Source organism: Ipomoea triloba, chromosome 13 (assembly GCF_003576645.1).
Source record: "Ipomoea triloba cultivar NCNSP0323 chromosome 13, ASM357664v1".
NCBI classification, from domain to species: Eukaryota; Viridiplantae; Streptophyta; class Magnoliopsida; order Solanales; family Convolvulaceae; genus Ipomoea; species Ipomoea triloba.
The window spans coordinates 4,198,697-4,214,970 of record NC_044928.1 but is presented as its reverse complement, the minus strand read 5'-3'; the positions used below and the strand labels follow the sequence as shown (position 1 = coordinate 4,214,970).

General features: G+C 39.3%; 1 protein-coding gene across 1 annotated transcript; it reads left to right on the top strand.

The window, feature by feature from the left end:
- The first annotated feature begins 11,208 nt into the window (after positions 1–11,208).
- On the top strand, positions 11,209–12,279 carry LOC116001068 (uncharacterized mitochondrial protein AtMg00810-like). The gene has a single exon (XM_031240969.1). It carries the CDS (start codon positions 11,209–11,211, stop codon positions 12,277–12,279), a length of 1,071 nt encoding a protein of 356 aa, XP_031096829.1.
- Positions 12,280–16,274: the final 3,995 nt, after the last annotated feature.

Here is a 16,274-nt window from a genome sequence, read left to right as displayed (position 1 = left end):
AAGATATCATCAAAACAACAATCAATAGACAAGAATAGGAATTCCAACGATCCAAGCATTTAAATCCAAAATAAGATATAAGATCATCACACTAGCAACATATCTTCACACAATCCAAATCCCTAGATTAAACTAGCCACTCATGATCAAGAATTCAAATACAATAGCTAATTTAATCCAAGAACAAAGTATTAAAATAGATTAAGATGAAATAGAAATCACCTAGTATTGAAGTATTCCTTCAATCCAAGCTTGTTGTCTTGCTACAAGGAGAAATTACTAAGCTAAACTATTCTAAAAACTAAGAAATAAAAATATTGCAAGAAGGAGGAACTCTCCCCAAAATGGAAAGAGAAGTTTTCCAAAAGTGGAAAAAGAGACTTTCCTCTGGAATTCTATCAAGGGGGCTTAAATAGTCTTCGTAATTTCGCCCTAGGAAAAATCTCGCGCAGAGTCCAATCCACCTTTCCCACACGCGTGTGGACATGTGTGGTTGGCTACTGGAATGTTGCCACGCGCACCACCACGCATGTGGGCATCATTCCGGGTCCTTCGAGGCTCTATGCTTGCTTGGTTTGTTCCTTAAGCTCGTTCTTCGTTCCTATTAGCTCCTGGGACCTCTGTATTGTCTCAAATTATGCCAAAGGTAGCTTTGTGCGCGGTTAATGAATTTAAAGCACATTTAATCACAAAATTATCATTTAAGGATACTAAAAACGTTATAAAGCACCGTAGTTTGCACTCAAATAATGGGTATCTTGGGAGCTTATCAAGTTTCCACACTTTACTTCTTGCTTGCCCTCAAGCAAGACAATATACTTTAAGCACATAAGCTTCCAAGATACTTACTCATACGAAACAGAATTCTTGGTCAATCAAAATGGTGGGTGTCTAAGACTATCAAAAAGGAAGAAATCTTTTGTGTTATCTACAAAGGATGTTGGTCAGATGCCATTAACTCAAGGAATATTTTCAGGAAGTAAAAACCTTTCGTAGATAAACAATTAAAACAAAGGATCACACTTCTCACACCGCGCGCGAGCATGCAATTCCAAAGTTTGAATTCACCTCTCATTTAATCAGGGCCTCTAGCCGATCCCATTAGTGGGAACGATGTGCACTAGTTAATCAACCCTTCCGTCCTAAACGCCAAAACCCAACGATAAAATAAGTGAGGGTAGTGGCATGGACCACTCACCGCTTATGGCTTAGTGCGGTCCTCTTTTATTCTCACTTCCTAGGATAACACTATCGAGCCACCCGACTTCACATGGAGCTCCATGCTTTTTCGAAGACAGTGCAATGGGTACACGAATCCTAGCAAAGCGGCTCACCTCATCTCTTATTTTCTCAATTCCTGGGATCATTTTATGTGAACAACCGACTCCAGATAAAGCTTTTAGCTTACCGAAGACTATGGTTGAACGCAACCCAGCGAATTGGCTTTCCTCAATTTTTAATCTCGGTGATTGGCCTTTTGCCTTTTCAACTTTTCTCCATGCAACCCCTCATGCCTTTTTCTTTTGGGATTAAGGGTTTTCTCTCTTAAGCTTACCAATAGGCTCACCTTTTGCCCCATGCCCTACCAAGGTTAGTTCAATTCCGGGCCTCGCTAAAGTTTATCTTTCTCAAATTAAAAAGTGCACACTCCCACTTCGAGAGATCCTTGACTAAGGTCCTATGTAAATAAGAGGCGAACATCATGCAAGCAGGCAAGAATATAAACTTATTTGGCTCTAAACACTCTCATGGTGCGAAAAGTAACTTCCTCAAAGATATTTCAAGAATAAAAAATTTTGGGCATCTAGTCAAAATTTTCTCTAGATAACACAAACAATAACTTTCTTTTCAAATTGCAAATACACCCGTTTATCATTCCCAAGAGCTCAACTTTCCAACTCTAAGCAGATAAGCATGTTAAGCACAAAGTGCGTCCTTTCCACACTTTAAAGTAAACTTCGTCCTCGATGTTTCCTTACAATATAGGGTAAAGGAAAAAAAATGTGTTTCGAAGGATTTGTCAAATAAGAAATCCCTTTCCACACTTTGGAAATTGCTCTAGGATATAGGGTTTATTCTAATGATCCTATATAACATGGTAAGCTCAAACAAACGCATACAAAGCTATATAAACAAGTTTTCCACAATTTAAAATAAAAAAAGGGGCTTTAAAATAGAAAAGCGATAAGAGGTTAAACCAAGTATGCATCCCTCTTTTCACACTTTAGCTTCCAACATCGGTCAGCCTCTGTTATTGATGCTCTATTCAAAAGATGGTGACAAAATATACAATAGGGATTCAAGAGAACTATTCAATTATTAACTTGATAGAATATAAAAACAAGATAAATAAAAGCATAAGAAATAGATAGATAAATATTAAACTACTCAATAAAGCAAAATTATTCAAGTAAACTAGCAAATATTAAAGTGCATAAAAAGTAAAGCAATTCAAACATAAAAGCATTAAACATAAGCATAAAGCGAATAAAAGTAAAATAAAGAAATAAAAGGCAAAACCCCACGCATAGGGATCCTAATGTTCAGATGGGACAACCACTCAGTGTCAAACTTTCAAGGACTTCAGTATCAAGATTCAAGAATCAATGCCGGGAGGATGAATATCACATCACTGATCACCGAACGAAGGAGGATTAAAGTGTCGGGCAAATTGAGCTTGAAGCTCCTGAATCATACGTGCATTCTCCTCAACCTGTCTCCTCGTCCGGAGAATCTCCTCATTCTGGGCGCGCATATATGTCATTTGTTCATCATGGAGCTGCCTGTTGAAGGTTTGAGAAGCCTCCCAATCCATTGAGATCGGGCCTCCGTGTGGTGCACTAGGCTCGCCTTGCTCCTGCGCTGTTGCTGCATCATCTCCCTCATCATCGTCATCTTCATCATCATCCTCATCAGACTCATTATCTCCCTCCAAATCTGGCGCATCATCACCTCCCAACTTGAGGTACATAGCGAAGAACTCGCTCACAGAAAAGGCAACCATAGGGCCCTCATCTTTTTCACCTAAAAGATGGTTTGCAAGGCCCAAACCCTGGCACAATCTCGTAACAAAAGGTCCAATAAAGACTACTTGTACCTTTTTCTTGATCTGGGTTTGAAGCCATTTCCGTGCTTGAACGCCTATGTTAATGTCGACATTATTCTCCATGCTCCACATGTAGAATAAGTCTTGCTTGTAGACTTTGTTTCTGTTGGTTGTCCTTCCCGAGAGGTTCACCGTGAAAGCCAATCTGATGGTTTTCAGATAATTCTTGGTGATGAGTTTTGCCTTCAAATTAGAGGAGTTATATACCGCGTTGTTGGTAATTCTCTTCCAATAGGTGATAACATCCACGTCTGAAGTAAAGTCAGTTTTGAAATCCCTGAAATAAGGCATAGTTACCTCAATGGCATCATGAAATCCGAGAGCAATACCCAAATCGTTAACTGAGATATTGTAATGATCGCCAAACAGACAAAATTTAATCGGCTCCTTTGCATCGTTGGCCTCACGCTTGATGTCTAGCGTGGCCAAGAACTCATAGGTAACCGGCGAGTAGGTCGAACCTCACCACTCGAATAGCCTGCTTAGCTGTGGGTGCCTTCTCAGTCGATTAACTTTCTCAATGCAATCAAACTCCCTCAAAATGTTCTGATCGAAAAATCGTCCCTCACTCAACCGTTTTCTCTTGTATACGTCCACCAGGGTACGCTCCGGAGCTGTTAAATGTCTTAAGGATCGTGTGCCTCGTTCTCGAGGAACGGATGGAACTTCCGGTTGATTTCTTGACGGTTGAGCCCTCGTTCCCGATCTACTGGACTCAGCATTATCATGTCTTGCTTTCTTAGCAACTTCTTTATGTCGTCTCATCCTACAAAATTTAGAGAATTTAAAAATAATGCACATAGTAATTGGTTTAATGCAATTATCATTCAATAAAACACCAATGAATTTTACTAAAATTTCTTGTCAAGATAGGGGAATTTCGAAAACAAGTAGGGGTAAGTATTTTCAAAAATTTTGCCATAGTTTCCCCTATATTTTGATCAATTTCCATCATGAAAATATCAATAAAATCATTCCACTATCACACACATGCTCAATTTCATCACAAGATAATTCAATTTGATAGTCAATTATGAAGTCAACTCAAAAGTCAAGAATTTCAAAAAGTCAACTTCATTTTCTTTCCCAAATTCAAGAATTAGGGTTTGAAGGTGAAAATTCAATTTCAACAATGTAGCATGTGTAATGTCAAATTGATGGCATATAATAGTTCTATAACAAGTTTACACATCAAATCAACGTAACCATCAAATTCACAATCTAAACAAGAAATTAAACAAACCCATATGCTCAACAATGGTGTTCATACTTTAAGCTCAAATTTGAAATTCAATTCATCAATGTAAGCATCAATAATGAAATAAAACATCAAAGGATAGTGCTATGAAGCTTTATAAACCAATATAAACATTCAAATCATTCAAAACATTCAAGGCATTGTAGGATAAATTTTCAACATTCAAATCCTCCAAACTCATGAAAATTCAAATAAATTGGTAAAAAGAGATGTATTTTACCTTGATGGTGATGTTTTTAACCGTGGGAGGATGAAAATAAACTCACTTTCTCAAACCTTTAGACATGGATGATACCTTGCGTGGAGAATAAGAAGAATTTTGAGGTTTTGGGGTGGAATGGGCGTGGTTCGGCCGAGAGGGGGTTTTGTTCTCGTGATGTTGGTTCCACGCCGGCCACACGATTGTGGATGTGTGTGGTTACGTACTGGAATTGTGCCACGCGCGTCAGCACGCGTGGCAGTCCAGTTCAACCTTTCCCTCCGGTTTCGGTTTTTCCTTCAACTTTTGTCTGAAGTAGGCCCTTCCAATACATTTTCCAATCTTTAAAACCTATAAATTAGTCCACCAAAACATTGCACCAAGTGGAATTCTAACAAAACATTAAGAAGAAAACATAAAAAGAAACATAAGACAATTTATTAAACCTTGGGTTGCCTCCCAAGCAGCGCCACGGTTTACGTCTTTGGCTAGACGCATCATACCTTTTTCTTTTTCATCCATATTCTTTGGTAGTGGGTAGAAAGCATTTTGGTACCCACGTATTTTTCCAGGTTAGCTTTTCATTCTTCCATCTTTGCTTTGTTTTGGTCCTTGTCTGGACCATTGTATTCATTTTTTCATCCTTCTCTTCTTTTCCGTCCAATCCTTCTTTCTTGGCTTGTCCATCAAACCTCAAGGTGATTTCCCCTAAGCTAACATCTATCCGGGCATGACAAGTGGCCAAGAATGGTCTACCAAGTATCAAAGAGCCATGGGGCTCATTTTCTCCCATCTTACAAACAACAAAATCGACAGGCACAAGAAATTTTCCTACTCTTACTATCACGTCTTCTGCCAAGCCTTCCGGATACCGTGTGGTTTCATCAGCTAAACGAAGTGTCAGCCTTGTCGGTTTCAAACATGGTAATTTTAATTTTTCACAAAGACTTGAAGACATTACATTGATTGAAGCTCCAAGATCGGCTAGAGCATTTTGAGGATCCATGGTCTGTATAGAACAAGGAATCACTAGAGCTCCCAGGTCACCCTTCTTTACGGGGTAACCCGTAGTCAAACAAGCCGATGACTCTTGGCTTAAACATGCATAATTTTCACAATTGTCTTCTCTAAACATTTCACGACAATCTTTGTTATTGAAAAATTTTCTAACGAAAGCATTAATTGTACCTTCCTTTTCCATACTCTTATCCTTTGTAGTTTTGATTTCTCCTTGTTGTGGCTTCTTTTCTTTAGGTTGGTTTTCAGAAGTGATTTTCTCTTCATTTTTCTTCATTGAAATTTTGCACGAAGCATCTGCAGGGTTTGATTCCAGACTTGAAAGAGAAGAAGCGGCGAAGGAGAGTGATGAGAGGAATGAAGAATTGCCAGAGTAAATTGCCGGACGGGCGACTAGGAGAGAGAATCTCCGCCAGATTTGAACAAAAGCCATCATCAACATTAGGAAATTCACAGTGTTCCTCTTTGGTTCTTGCAACTTTGGCGTTTCTTTCACCTCAATCAATCCCGCTCAAGATCCAAGTTTCAACAACGCCAGATTTGATTCAATCTCCATAGCTAATGCCTGGAGAAGAAACCAACCGACAAAGATTCTCACCTCCAGGAATCTCCTCCTCTTCATCTCCTCATCTTTACTCCTCCTCATCTTCTTCTACCTCACCTCTCAGTCCCAGACGAATACCCCATACCTCAACTCTCTCAAAACCCCAATCTTTCACCGCGCTATAAAGCCTTTCGATTGCTACGCTTCACCCCAAGCTCATCCCGTTTTCGCCAATGTCGTGGAGGGTCTTAAATAAATACCCATTCCTCTACTCCCTTTCTGACTTTGGGAATTTGCCAAAGAAGCCCCACAAGAATATCAATAGGACTCTCAAGGGAAAGGCGTTTAGGAAGCCTAATATATCTGAGACTGTGCATGCATATTAATTATAATATATTTTACAATTATAATATTGATGTATTATATATTATAGATTTATTGCATGTATGTGATATTAATTAGCGGACAAATTTATTATATTATAGATTTATCGCAAGTATGTGATATTAATTAATAGGTAGATATTTTTTTTTTAATTTTAAAATTTAGCGACGAATAAGTATTGTAGTAAATCCGTAGCTAAGTATCTAATAAATAAAGAATACTAACGAAATAGCGACGGAAAAATTCGTAACTATTCTCTTGCAAAGTTCGTCACTAAATCGTTGTGGTAGGAGTTTAGAGACGGAAATATTGTGGCTGTAGTGAGGGTTATTCCGTCGTTAGACTTAGTGACGGAAATTTCCGTCGCAAATTTCCGCGTCCAAATCGTCGTTGGGAGAAATATAGCGACGGATGATTTTCATGTAGCGACAGATATTTCCGATTTTAGCGACGGAAAAAATGGGTCGCTAAAATCTAGGGACGCTCATTTTAGCGACGGACGAAATCTGTCGCTAATCCGTCGCTAAATTGTTTAGCGACGAATTTCTCCTGTTTAGCGACGGAAATCGTCCGTTGCTATTTACGCGTTTTTTTGTAGTGGCAGGAGTTGCTAGAGAAGATGAAAAACGAGGAACGGAAGGAGATCTTTGTGGATGTTGGGGCTAATGTATGTATTTATCTATCACTTCTTTGACTGTCATGGCTTTGAATGAGTATTATTGGGAGAAGAGTATTATCGAAGACATTTATGGCTTATACAGAGGGGAAGGAAGAGGAATTATACACTTAGTACTTGAAAAGACACTTTTATCCCTCAAATTGAGGTCCATTTAACCAGCTTCTGACGGAATGACCAACATTGAAAAAATTTTATAGTCAAGTGTTTAAATTGTTCAAATTAAAAGTCGAGGACCATACGTGGGAAATCACTATACTCAAAGGACCATTGCTGGAATTAACTCTTTTGATGACAATCTTTCTAAGGTTGTTGGAAGATATCAAAAGTGCAAAATAGTCCTTTCTCTTTTACCCTTTCAATTGTAACCGCTTTCTCCCCTTTTTATATAAATCATTTTCCCGCTTATGCTTCTGTAACAAATCATGCTATCAATAAACAATTTCAGTTAGCTCTTCCTCTTTCACGTTTATCACTTTTCACGTTTCCCATCATGGTATCAGAGCCACCACGGCGTGGTTCTTATGCCGCCGCTCTCTCCGGTGATCAGAATCCAGAGAGAGTTGCGACTACTCCAGTCAATCGTTCTCCGGCGAGAAACTCGTCAACAAACGCTCCGCAGAGGAGCACAAACCTACAGCAACAGAGAGGCTACAACATGGAGGAACTGGATAATCCGTTCTTCTTCAATACAAGTGATGGTCCAAACATCATACTCGTCAGTCCTCCCTTGCAAGGCAGTTCGAATTATGGATCTTGGTGCATTGCGATGAAAATCGCACTCGAGGTGAAGAACAAATGGTGCATCGTTGATGGCTCTATCAACGGACCGAACACAGAGCATGCCGTCCAGTTTGCCGCTTGGAGGCGATGTAACCTAATGGTATGTTCTTGGATCTATAGGTCTGTTATTCCTTCTATCGCACAGAGCATTATGCATATTCATGTAGCTAAAGATGTGTGGGAAGATTTGAAGCATAGATTCTCCCAATGCGATGCACAGAAAATCTCCATTTTACAGAATGATATAAACAACTTGAAACAAGGAAACATGTCAGTGAATGATTACTACACAAAGTGTAGAACTCTTTGGGAAGAAATGAACTCCTTGAGGCCGATTCCAATCTGTAGATGCAATCCCAAGTGTGATTGCGAAGTCACTGCTCAGATCTTAGAGGAGCGAGAAACAGATCGTGTTATACGATTCTTGCAGGGGCTCAACAATGAATATAGTACTCTGACATCGAATGTATTAGTTCTCGATCCCTTACCTGAAGTCTATAAGATTTTTGTTATGGCAGAAAAGGTGGAAAGACAGAATGTGTTCACCAATCTAAATTTGAATAGTCTTGAGATTAACCATGCCAACGTAGTTCATCAAACTCAAGATATTGGTGGTGATGTCATAGCAGCTGCTAACTCCTACAATGGGAGAAGGACTGGAAACACAAACAAGAATGCAAAATGCACATTCTGCGGCATGAACGGACACACGGTGGATAAATGTTTCAAGAAACATGGATATCCACCGGGATGGATATCCGGTTATAAATCAAAAGGAAAACAGACAGATGCAGTTAACACCTCTCTATCTAGCTCAGAAGGTTCTGGTTCGGCCCTGGATCGAATGGAACGAATGGAACGACTGATATCCTAACTTCAGAATCAGATTGGACAGTCGTCGACTGATAGATCAAAAACCACAGCAACTGTGTCTCTAATCCCAAAGTTCACTAAGGAAGATCCTACAGATGAAGGCAAGTCTTATATAAATTCTGTTTTTATATCTTCTTCCACTTGGATTCTTGATTCGGGGGCTACAGATCACATTACATGCTCAACTGATTTCCTTAGTGATTTTCATATCATTCATAATGCTGAAGTTAGCTTACCTACTGGAAAATCTATTTCTGTTAAGCATATGGGCAGAGTTCAATTGAATGAGCAGATTTGGTTGAAAGATGTTCTTCACATCCCATCCTTCAAGTTTAATTTGATTTCTGTGAGTAAACTTTTGCAAGACAATGATTACAAACTGATCTTTGAATCTGGACAGTGCTTGATTCAGGACAATCTTAGGATGATAGTTGGTTCAGCTAAGGAAATCAATGGCTTATATCTGATGAAGGAGTCACCAAAAGGAAAAAGTGTAGGCCGTAATGGCATATTAGCTCAATGTAATAGCTGTGAACTTTGGCACCAAAGACTTGGTCATTTTCCTGTTAACAAGTTGCATCTGTTGAACAATTTTAAAATTCCTTATAATAATAAAAGTTTTGCTTGTGATGCTTGCAATTTTGCCAAACATAAGAGGACTCCTTTTCCTTTGAGTATTACTACCTCCAAGGCTGTTTTTGATCTAATCCATGCACATATTTGGGGTCCCTTCCCTGTCTATTCTTTACAAGGGGAACGGTACTTCTTGACGTTAGTTGATGACCATTCCCGATTCACTTGGGTGCACTTATTGAAAAACAAAAGTGATGCTAGACAGTTTTTGAGAGGGTTCCATGCAATGGTTCTTACTCAGTTTGGAGTGTTGATCAAAACCATTCGAACGGATAATGGAGCAGAATTCAATATGTCTGATTTTTTTACTGAGAAAGGGATCATTCATCAGCGTTCTTGTGCCTACACACCGCAGCAAAATGCAATCGTTGAAAGGAAACACCAACACATACTCAATGTGGCAAGGTCCATTCGGTTTCAAGCTTCCTTACCTCTTGAATTGTGGAGCCAGTGTATACTGCATGCTGTCTATCTTATAAACAGACTGCCATCACCGATTATTGAACTTTCAACTCCATACTATAGACTCTATGGAAGACAACCGGATTTCACAAACCTCAGGGTTTTCGGGTGTTTGTGCTATGCTGCTAATCTGTTAGGTCACAAGCACAAAATGGAAAAACGCAGTAAGAAATGCATTTTTGTTGGTATTCCTGCTCATACCAAAGGATATCTAGTCTATGACATCAATGAGAAGGTCATCTCTATATCTAGGGATGTAAAATTTTATGAATCTTACTTCCCCTTTGCAGATTCCTCAACAGGTACTCTTGAGACAGCATCAAGTGATCCCTCACTTCCCATCATTCCCATTGACAACCGTTTACACTATGAACCAGTGAGCACCAAAATGAATATTCCTCCTGCAGTTAGTGATGAGAATGAGGAATACACTCACAATGATTCTGCATCCAGAGAAGTTATGCACTCAACAGACATTAATGGTTCATCATCCCGGCAGAACCTTTCTGGTGAATTGCCCAATTTCCACAATGAATCCTCACAAGAGATAGTTCAAAGTGAATCCTCACAAATAGCAGATGATGACAACATTCATATAACACAGCCAAGAAGGTCCGAAAGACCAAGACGGGCTCCTAGCAGATTTCAGGATTATCTTTGTGATGTAGTGATCAGCAGAGGATCATCTCCACATCACTTATCTAATGTCATCTCCTTTGATTCATTGTCCCCAGCACACAAAGTTTTTTCCATGACTGTGACATCAATTAACGAGCCAAAAACTTACTCTCAGGCAGTCAAAGAAAAGCATTGGAAGGAAGCAATGGATACGGAAATTCGGGCTCTGCAGGAAACAAGAACCTGGGATTTAACCACTCTCCCCGCCGGAAAAACACCAATCGGTTGTAAATGGGTATACAAGGTCAAGTTAAAAGCCGATGGCTCTGTTGAAAGGTATAAGGCACGCCTTGTCGCAAAAGGCTATACTCAACAATTAGGAATTGATTACGTCGAGACCTTCTCCCCGGTAGCTAGGATTACCACAATTCGAACATTCCTAGCAACTGCAGCAGCAAGAGGTTGGCACATCCACCAGTTGGATATCAACAACGCCTTCTTACATGGCGATCTAACGGAGGAAGTTTACATGTTGTTACCTCCCGGATTTCAAACTGAACTGCCAAACCAAGTGTGCAGGCTGCGTCGTTCCCTTTATGGCCTAAAGTAGGCGAGTCGACAATGGAATGCAAAGTTGAGCAGTGCGCTGTCCAGCATGGGTTTCATCCAATCAAAGGCTGATCCGTCATTGTTTACTAAAGGTCGGGAAAATAACTTCATTGGCGTTCTTGTTTATGTCGATGACATATTGGTCATAAGCCCCGACCTGTGTTTGATCAAAGATCTTAAAGTGTTTCTGGAAAATGCTTTCAAAATTAAAGATCTAGGGACCCTTGGATATTTTCTTGGAATCGAAGCACAGATGAGTGATTCAGGCTTGAACATCTGCCAAAGGAAATATGCACTCGATATATTATCTGAAGCCGGCTTTCTTGAGTGTAAACCAGTCAACACTCCAATGGTTCCAGGTTATCATCTTGCCCATGGTGATGGTAATGTTCTTGAAGACGTCACTACTTATAGAAGGCTCATAGGCCGGCTGCTGTACCTCACAGCAACAAGACCGGACATATCTTATGCTATCCAACAACTTAGCCAATTTGTCGATGCTCCTACTGACAAACACCTCACTGCTGCTCATAGGGTGCTTCGATACATCAAAGGCACGCCTGGGCAGGGACTGTTTTATCCCAAAAACAACAGCTTGCAGCTGAGTGCCTTCTCGGACTCTGATTGGGCAGCGTGTGTAGAATCCCGGCGCTCCATTACGGGTTATTGTGTTTTTCTTGGATCCGCTCTTATATCTTGGAAGTCCAAGAAACAGGCAACCGTATCTAGATCCTCGTCGGAAGCCGAGTACCGAGCTCTTGCATCTTCAGTCTGTGAAGCACAGTGGATCATGTATCTGTTAACAGACTTACAGTTATCTTTGCCCAAGCCAGCCACTGTTTTCTGCGATAATAAGTCAGCGGTGGCCATGGCTGAAAATCAAGTTTTTCACGAACGTACAAAGCATATTGAGATCGATTGTCATCTCGTTCGGGAAAAGGTGGCACAAGGATTAATCAAGCTCATGTCAGTCTCATCATCTAACCAGATCGCAGACGGTCTTACAAAGCCTCTACCTGGTGCCCCATTCAAGCTTTTTTCATCTAAGTTGGGCATCCAAGACTTGCACGCGCCAACTTACGGGGGGGTGTTGGAAGATATCAAAAGTGCAGAATAGTCCTTTCTCTTTTACCCTTTCAGTTGTAATCGCTTTCTCCCCTTTGTATATAAATCTTTTTCTCGCTTATGCTTCTGTAAAAAATCATGCTATCAATAAACAATTTCAGTTTGCTCTTCCTCTTTCACGTTTATCACTTTTCACGTTTCCCATCAAAGGTTGGTAGGGAAGGGCAGCGCCATGTTAAGTTGGTGGGGTTGTTCCCCATTCACCTTCAGATTTAAAGTTTAAACAGCTCAACTATGACTAGTTGGATTCATTGGTTCAACTGCAATTTTGGGTGTCACGTCTGACAAATTTTGACTTTCGCAATTCTACATTTTGATGACAATCTTTGTTGAGATTAACTTTTGCAATGACATGTAGCAAAAATGGCACCATAGGCATTCTATATGACTGTATAGGTGAAGAATAATTAACGGCACACGTTGTTTATCACACGAGCACACAACCGTTTGCCAAACACATGTTATGAACAAGTTCGATTCTCGCATAAACACTGTAACTTATATATGTATCTACACGAACACTGTAACTTATATATGTATCTACACAAAGTAAACGGAACTCAATTATTCATACACCGAAAAGAATATTCATGACTATTTAAAGGTGTAGTGCAGGTATATGTCAGGCACATAGTATTGTTCTCAGGTGTACACGGGAGCGCAGTTGATGATGAAATTTTGGTGCCCAAGGTCAAGATTCCAGTTTGCCTTCATAAAAGGCCTAGAAACTGTTGTGTACAAGCAGTGGGTATGTCGCTCTTCAAATGTGAATACCACAAAACCATCAGCATTCGCTAACCTCTTGAATACTATTTTTGCAATGCATCCTACCCTGTTTGTGGCACGGCGCCTTTTTGATGGGAATTGGCTTCATTCGATAGCACCCCTATGTCGTTGCCCTCACCGGTAGGGAGTTTGAAGCCAGCACGTGAACACAACACATACTTGCATGTGATTTCCCCTTGCCAATCCTTTTTCTCTGTCGCACATCCCGCATCGAATCTAGTAATAGTTGCATAAGTTGTGTATGTAGAACTGTATTCCTGCTTCCAAACTACTGAACCGCTGTCCCATGTAAGGTTTTTTTTTTTTTTTTGCTCCTCACTGTCCGGAGTCCAGTATTTTGTTGAGCCCGGAGAAATAGCAATCATACTCGTGGGTGATCTCCCCAAACAGCTTGCTTCACCTGTGGAATGTTGTTAAGGTATTAACTATAAATACAGTAAACCAGTTTGGCCCGCACAAACTTAGTAACCAACATGCACACGCACCACGTTAAGTGTCGCATTGGCACAATCATTATAGCCTAAGTGCACGCTGTACTACCGTATTAGGCTTCTGTGGCACACTCTGAACCCCGTAAGTGCACATACAGTAATTCTGCTATTGGAGGTGCCGAAATGCACAAACGGCCAGACATATGTGCACACAGCGAGGTCTGTCCAAGGCTGATGTGTGCACGTCAGCGTAGTAGTGTGTGCCACCGACCATTTTTTTTGTTGAAACCCTGTGCCACCGACCATAATTCCACAGAGTTCACCAAATTGGCGGACCCACTACAACACACAGATTCAGCAGCAATGCCTCATGCATCCCTTTATAGCAGAATGGGAGTTCAAACATCTTTTAATTTGATGCTTAAACCCATCACTACGGATTACGTTGAATTCCAGTATCGTGTTCAAACTCGTTTTTCAAATTAAATATTATTTTTACCTTCGGGGTTTTCGCTTGCCATCTTTCAAAATCAAACTTCGAAAGTTGTTTGATGATATCTCTACCAACAGATGCTCTGGGTCATTGCAATATCGCTTCGCTTCATTGGGATAAGGCTTTGCCGCATATTGGCGTGTGCAATTTCTGTCAGGGTAGTATCCTATTTGATCTTCTTCTCCTAATATCTTGGAATCATTCAAATTTAATATTAATTTATACTTCGAGCCTGTGCGTAATGACATTAGTATCCTTTTTATTTATTTATGTTAATCGCTTCCTAGCAAATGTTTACTTGATGTGGTCCACAACTTAATTCAATCTTAACGGCTTGGATTAGTTCCTATGTTCTTACCTAACTATGGGTTCTCACTTCTCACTGGATGGCCCCCTATATATATATATATATATATATATATATATATATATATATATATATATATATATATATAAAGTAAAATTCAAAAATCAAAACTAATAAAGAAAATTTACCAACCTAATACAAATGCTATAAATATATTTATTAGGACAATTTGAGGGTTTAAGACCAAGATGCAAATGAAGTATTAGTTGAAACAACCGTTGAATTTAAGTATTAGTTGAAACAATAACAGTTTTGTAATTCAAGGAATATCAATGGAGAATGCAAGAAACAAATTTAAAGTCAATATATGTAAATAAAGGATTGGACGACTTTTGTTGAGGCGTGAAGAGAAGAGAGCGAAAAACTATAGAATTTAGGGTATATCGAAATAGAACTTTGGTTATAGAAAACACGAAACACCTACAAACAAGAGATGTACAACTTCAAAAATTTTATAAAGGAAAAATTTAATGGTGGTGTCTAAGAATTGTGGGAATTGAAGCATCGAGAGATGAGTAAGAAGTAAATTGAGTTATAGAGAACAAGCAAATTGAAACGGAGATATCGGAGAAGTCAATTGCCTTTGTGTGTGTTTAACCCACATTTAGCGCCCAGTCAGTATAGATTTTGAGGAGTGGAAGATGGGAGGGAAGGGAAAAAAATAGTAGTTGCACTACGTGCCCGACTGGGCACATTCTGGTGCTTAACAATGATTGGAACAAAAAACAGCACATAAAGGGTAATGCAACATGAATATAAATGTAGATTAAACAAAAAAGCAGCAATTGATCGATAGATTTAGTATACGATACCATGTTTAGAACTAGAGTAAATTAATGGAGTTCTGGAGAATAAAGAAATTGAAACCAAGATTTCGGAGAAGGTTCCGTTATTAATGGACAGATGATGATCATAATTGAAAACACCACTTAAAGTTAACAAAAGACAAGTGGGCCGAATCAACCAAATAGAGCGGTTCGTCTTATCGATGCTATGCATTAATTTTCAAATAGTCATCATGTAAAGTAGGTCGACCCGATATTGACATACATGAACTTGGAATTGTTGTGGATCATGTTACGCTAACCCACTTTAGAATGTGGGTCAGTGCAATCCCAACCCACTTAATTTATTAAAAAAATTAATTCATAATTTTTTAAAATGGTTTAAGTTTATAAAATATAGTTTTCACTTTTTAAAAAATTAAGTTTATTACTTATTTGTAGAATTGTTAGACTATATATTACTTGTAGATGTGTGAAGTTAAAATTTATACTTTAGCAATTAAATTTAATAGAATTTACAAATTTTCAAGTTACAAGAAACAATACAAGAAAAAAATCAAATCTATCTATAAAAAATTTGTAGGTAAATTACTTAAATTCATTGGTATATATAGTTTGTTTACTAACGGATTTCTGTAGATAAATCATTAAAATATGTAGGTGATGGCCCCTCCTCTCATAAGTGCACCCTTGGGTCGAATGGTTGTGAAGGCATGCCAATGTCGCGACCTTATATCCCTACCTCGGGATTGCCACGTAGGGTCGTGCAAGGCACACCAATGCCGCGACCTTATATCCCTACCTCGGGATTGCCACGTAGCACCACCTGCCTCCGGTTTGGCCGTCCCTATAATAATTGCTCTATGACTCACCCTTAACTCCTTGCTGGTTTGCCCTATGACCTTAACTCCTTGGTCGAATTTGCATGCATAGCAGTATTCTCTTCATGTCTAGACCACAAAAGCTTTGTGCATGTATTATAATCACTCTCTAAACCGAATTAAATTATGGAACTTCATTTCTTGGGCCCAAACAACATTGCCCGCATCCACAATATATTCAATATCAGTAAGTTTTTTTAAAAATTAATTCAAATTGTTTGGATTAATAAAATCAAAATCTGAA

Bases quoted from the DNA above. Each gene is read 5' to 3' on its own strand.
- LOC116001068 (XM_031240969.1), top strand. From the start codon at position 11,209: ATGGGTTTCATCCAATCAAAGGCTGATCCGTCATTGTTTACTAAAGGT.